Source organism: Bolinopsis microptera, chromosome 4, assembly GCF_026151205.1.
Source record: "Bolinopsis microptera isolate Bmic1 chromosome 4, MBARI_Bmic_1.0, whole genome shotgun sequence".
NCBI classification, from domain to species: Eukaryota; Metazoa; Ctenophora; class Tentaculata; order Lobata; family Bolinopsidae; genus Bolinopsis; species Bolinopsis microptera.
In genome coordinates, this window is record NC_087075.1 from 10,734,858 (window position 1) to 10,740,703 (window position 5,846).

Consider the following 5,846-nt stretch of genomic DNA (forward strand, 5'->3'; position numbering starts at 1 on the left):
TCGTCAGAGCGATTATATTGTATCATTGTTACATTTTAAAACATTATTATAAATTATGCAGATTGCTATATAAAAGCATCTTTTACATAAAGTAATAATACAAAGTTATGCACACGATAAAACTAACAATATTAACTGTTATTACACTATAGTTAATATGGAGCTATAGCATGTATAGGTCCCTTTATGATCTGTTAAAGGAGTTGGTGCTAGTATTTAGCATCAACAAAATCACGTACAAGATCACTGCTTGTACGTGAACAATTTGTCGCTTAAAGTCTCATTAAGAATTTTTTTAATAGCAAATGAAATTTAGGCAGATAGAGGGTTGATTACAATCTCTTTTTTGCTAAGCTTATTTTAGATAAAATTGCTTCTATGAGATTCGACAAAGTACATATTATAATCGAGAACTATTAATAGGTGAAATTTATATCAAAAGATTTCTTACCTCTATCAAGTTATAACAACATTTAAGGCAGTATTTTAGATACTATCTGGAGAGATGCCAATACCGTGAAACTGATTTTACACACCTGTTATAGTTATGCAGAACATGTCCTAAATGATGTTAATATAATGTTATAATGATAGTAATTATTTAAATTCGAGTATCACGTACAGGGATCTTGAGATCTAAAATGGCTAGCTGCTTCGCAAGGCAGCGGAATGCGGTGCATACAAATGAAATTTTTTGACATCTCAAACAATACTTCAATTTACATTAAGTCATAGTAGACCCCATAAACCTGTAAATCGTTTAAAAATGGTGATAATTGGAACTATTAATAACCAAACAAATCATAAAACATAAGAAATCAGTATCAAAAGATTCAAAAACACACTTATATTGACAGTAAAAACCTTGCAAAGGCACTGTGATTAAACATAATATAACTTGTTAATAAAAGAAAAAATCAAACTTGGTATTTCTGGCTAATCATTAACTAAATAATGTCTAAGTATATTGACTGGCTGGAATCTAACAAGCTAAATAACATAACATCAACAAGCTTATATATTTGAAATTAGATGAAATTAAAAGCTAAAGCTATATGAATATATTTGAATGCCTCTCTTCAATTGGAAAATCTATTCAAACTTGTTTTAATATTTTGAAACATTGATAACTTGATCGCTCAACAGCTGTTTCGAGGTTACTTCATCATAACCTAGAGAGCCCAGAATCTCCATGGTGTGTTCCCCTAACTTAGGAATGGTTAGATTTGGATTAGCAGGGTTAGCACTAAGTTTAGGAGAAGGTGAGGGCTCTGCTGTACCTCCTGGTCCTGCCAGGAACATTCCACGATCTTTGTTGTGCGGATGCTCAGCAGCCTCAGCAAACGTTAACACTGGTGTTACACAAGCATCCAGCTTACTGAATATCTCCACCCACTCACTTTGAGTCTTACTAGCAAATTTATCCTGGAAAGCTTTTGATAGCTCACCCCATTTTGGTAACTCCATTTGATGTGGTAATCCGGCCTCACCAAGTTCTAGTCCCTGTAACAAAGCAGTGTAAAATTGGGGCTCTAAGGCTCCCACAGCCATGTAACGCCCATCTTTAGTGCCATAAGTATTGTAATAGGGACAACCAGAGTCAAGTAAATTGCAGCCACGTTGTCCAGGCCACATCATAGGTATTTGATTGATACTAGAAAACAGGAAACTGCTAGCATATGCTGCACCATCTGTCAGAGCAGCATCTACAATTTGACCCTCTCCACTATTTGAACGAGAGTGGAGTGCCATCATGATTCCCATTACACAGAGAATAGAACCACCAGCAAAATCTGCAAGGAGGTTTACTGGAGGAAATGGTGCAGCATCTGCTCGTCCAAGTTTAGACAAAACCCCTGTCATTGCAACATAGTTGATATCATGTCCGGCTGCTTGGCTCATGCTACCATTTTGTCCATAGCCTGATAATCTTGCATAGATCAATTTCTTGTTTTCTTTGAGAAGAACTTCGGGTCCCAGTCCCAGCTTTTCCATAACACCAGGGCGAAAAGGCTCTATTAATATGTCAGCATCATTGACAAGTTTTTTCACAATTTCAACACCGCCAGGTTTTTTCAGATTTATAGATATAGACTTCTTGCCCCGAGCAAGAACATTAGTCGACAATAGAGGCTTGGGCTGATCTATTCTAATAACATCAGCACCGTAATCTGCAAGTAACATCCCTGCAAATGGGGATGGTGCCAAACCAGCCATTTCGATTACTTTTAAACCTTTCAGTGCCATGCCCTGCAAAGTCAAAAATCACATTCAGCAAGTCATGAACTTTCTAAATTCGGAAATTCGATAGGTAATATGATCAAGATGGTCTAATTTAGATTCATTGACTGATTAAATTGTTGCAATCAATTACAAAATCGTACATCTGCAATCTACATCCCAATATAAATCATGAATCCTATGAAAATGTATTACCTACATCAAAGATTTGCTAATCAAGTGGATAGAGAACAAAGTTAAAAATAATTATAGATTAGAATTAGAATTAGAACACCTGCACTCGATATTTTAAGTTATGATGAACAAGTTTAACAAACTGATTGTGGGTCACGGCTAAAACAATGTACAGATCGAACGACAATCATTACTAAGACAAGAAACGGAGTATTCTAGCATCAGAAGTGATTTGATCGGTCACACATGACCGATCCCTATCATAATCAGATGAGTGCATTGTAATATATAAATAATCAAACATGTGTTGATTAATCAGACGTTTAAAACCGATCAGCATCTGGTGATTAGAATATTGATACACGTTCAACACATAATAGTAAATGGAATACCTGTTTGAGAGACATATTGCGGATTTGGAATGACCCAGAATAACAGTTTTTCTGAGAGAGACTCCTTTGACAAACATTGTGCATACACGCTAATAGTTTAAGTGTATAAAAAGCTAAATATTCGACAGGCTGGTTTAGACTGAAGGAACTAAGTTTTTAAGTATGAAACTAAGTCTTGATAGTGACTTAAAGAATTTTACTAGATAGCCCAGTGATTCCGTCTCTCGGGCAGATGGTCTTGGATCAAATCTTATTGTCATCTATAATTCTAGGAAGCGAGCTAAGAATTTTTTCAATCATCATGAGCAGTGCAAAATCTTGGTTGATTCAGCCGACTGATCAAGAATCTATAATAAAGTTAAATGGGAGGGAGCCTATCATATTAAAGTAGTATCCTTATATTTACAATTACGTGTTAACTAAAGCATTATACTCATGTACAATTTTACTAAAAAAGTCTTTGTTTTACTGTAGAAAAATATTCAACAACACGAATATCTTTACTTTACTATAGCGCTCGATTTTGGGATGACTGTTTTGCGCGGCGCACAAAATTATTATGTTCGTTTCTTTACAAGAATAAATTTTTTCGGAACATAAAATCAATTCCCATGTTTTAAAATGAAAAACTACGATAATAAAGTCATTACTTTTTACTGTGTACTAATATTTATATTGATTGCCAATCGATAACTTTTTAAATAAGTATTATTAGTGAAACAAATTTTAGTGAAACAAATTTAAAATTTTATCCTTTATTTTACAATCATAATATAATAATATTTATAAGCCTCCGTTTTGAAAGTTTTAAATTTTAATACATTCACATTTCTATTTAAAATTCAATTTTATGTACAAGTCAATAACTGGCCGCCAAAGCCGCGCATTCTTGAAAACAGGATTAACTTGATTATAGTTATACGACTATGTAAATTAAAAACTATCCGTGGTTTTTTCTTTTAAATAAATAAATTATAATTTTACCTAAGTCCAAAGCCAGCTTTGAAAAATTTACTATTAAATCATAATATATCGTCAACTTTAAATATTTACAATGCAACAATTCATTAATCTGTAAACACGCGTACTCCAGCCCCTAAACGCATAAATTGTTATGCGGCGCGGCTCAAGCCGCGCACGCACGTATTATTTTATACTGTTTGCTTTCTAATAAATATCGTGCCAATGTGTACGTCTAAATTGTAAACGTTCATGTTTTGTGTAAAGTGAATCCAATTGGGACTAGTGACAAGGATAAGGACCCAAGTGCCTGTACGGCTTTTTCGGGCCCCTGTGGACCACTACTCTTGAAATCACTCTACAACATTGAACATCTATATCTACTACGTCATTTGGCAATTATTGTCATTAATCTAACTTTCTAATTAATTGCCGAGGGGGAAGAGTAAACGCTTCACATTAAAATTCAATATACAAAATTCAAAACCATCAATACGGTATTAAATATTATGGACAAGTCTATAGATCTATTTCGTAGTCATATATTCACATGATTTGCTTTATATTATATTATCTTAATACTGTAATGAAGTACAGTAGGATTTGTGTTTCGAGAAAGAAAGGTTGCGGTCAAATTATTAACAAAAGTAAACAAAAGTCCATATTGTTTTTTTGATACTGCTGACCCAATACAGCAGGTCAGCAGCTTCACTTACTTGGGTGCTATCATCAGTGCGGATGGAACAATAGACAGAGAACTGTCAGCTCGAATTCAGAAGGCCTCTGGGGCATTCTATCAGCTTAGCAGTATATGGTACAGTCGCAACATCAAGACACCGACTAAAATCAGGATCTACAAAGCGGCTGTCCTCACTATACTGCTTTATGGAAGTGAGGTATGGAATACCACACAGACGCAGATGAAAAGATTTGAGGTGTTCCATCATAGATGTCTGAGAAGAATCCTGAAAATCAAATGGTTTTATCACGTATCTAATGCTGACGTACGTAAGCGGGCCAACATCGCCCCTGTTGATACTTTCGTACGAGCAGCTAGGCTCCGATGGTTTGGCCATGTGGTGAGGATGCCAGAAGAAAGAATACCCAACTATCTTCTGCACTGGATCCCAAAGCATGGTAAAAGATCAAGAGGTAGACCTCGGAAAAACTGGCTGTCATGTGTCCGGGAGGATGCAGCAATCTTCACAGGTGTCGATAACATCACGATAGAAGATGCAGAACAACAAGCAACAAACAGGGTACATTGGAGAGGCCTAATACATCGGAGAAAGGAGTTACTATGTGGTGCAGGCCACTCCAACGACTAGGAGGAGACCTTTTCAAGTACAAGTAAGTATTGTTTTTTATATGCTACATATTACCCGGCATATGTTATATTTTATTTGGAGGACTTTGCCGCTTCGACGCACCGCGCGAACTAGCATTCTAGCATTCTAGCATTCGATCGTTGCTCTGCGAAGCAGAGCAACGATCTCGACGGATTGACATCGTCAATCAATATTTTATCCGCAAGGCAGTTATATTATACTTTTTTAAAGCTTTTCAGCAAAAGAAGCTAGGATCAAGCATTATAAACTAATATCGACATATTCATATCGCATCGTAGTTTTTTACATTTCAGAAAGTTTGCATCGTAAAAAATATTTCGAAAAGAGCGCTCAGCGCTGCACAATTTTATTTTCGTAAATTTTTTAAAGTTAGAATTAGGATATAATAATACACTCAATTAAATCAAGTGATGCAATTGGCAAAGCACAATTACAATCAATTAAATGTTACAATACATTGCTTCAAAAATGTCAAAACTTTAACATATAATCAAATGTACTATACACACAAATTTCAAAACACATAATGATCTACTCCATTCCAATTGGGGCAGGGATGAGGTTGTATGAGACGTTTCTGATATAAATGGCCATGGGTCTCATGTTTGGTGTCCACCTTTTTTACTCGGTACCCTCATAGAGCTATATATAGCTTTTATAAAACTTTGTTTTACTAAAAATACTTTGTTTTACTGTAGCGCGATGCGTTACTGTGCCGCGCCGCGCACTC

General features: G+C 35.4%; 1 protein-coding gene across 1 annotated transcript; it reads right to left on the reverse strand.

The window, feature by feature from the left end:
- Window positions 1–748: 748 nt before the first annotated feature.
- On the reverse strand, window positions 749–3,094 carry LOC134813732 (alpha-methylacyl-CoA racemase-like). The gene is made up of 2 exons (XM_063821600.1): window positions 2,808–3,094; window positions 749–2,250 (listed from the first exon to the last, which is right to left on the reverse strand). Exons 1-2 carry the CDS (start codon window positions 2,889–2,891, stop codon window positions 1,108–1,110), a joined length of 1,227 nt encoding a protein of 408 aa, XP_063677670.1. The 5' UTR covers window positions 2,892–3,094; the 3' UTR covers window positions 749–1,107.
- Between the last annotated feature and the right edge of the window lie 2,752 nt (window positions 3,095–5,846).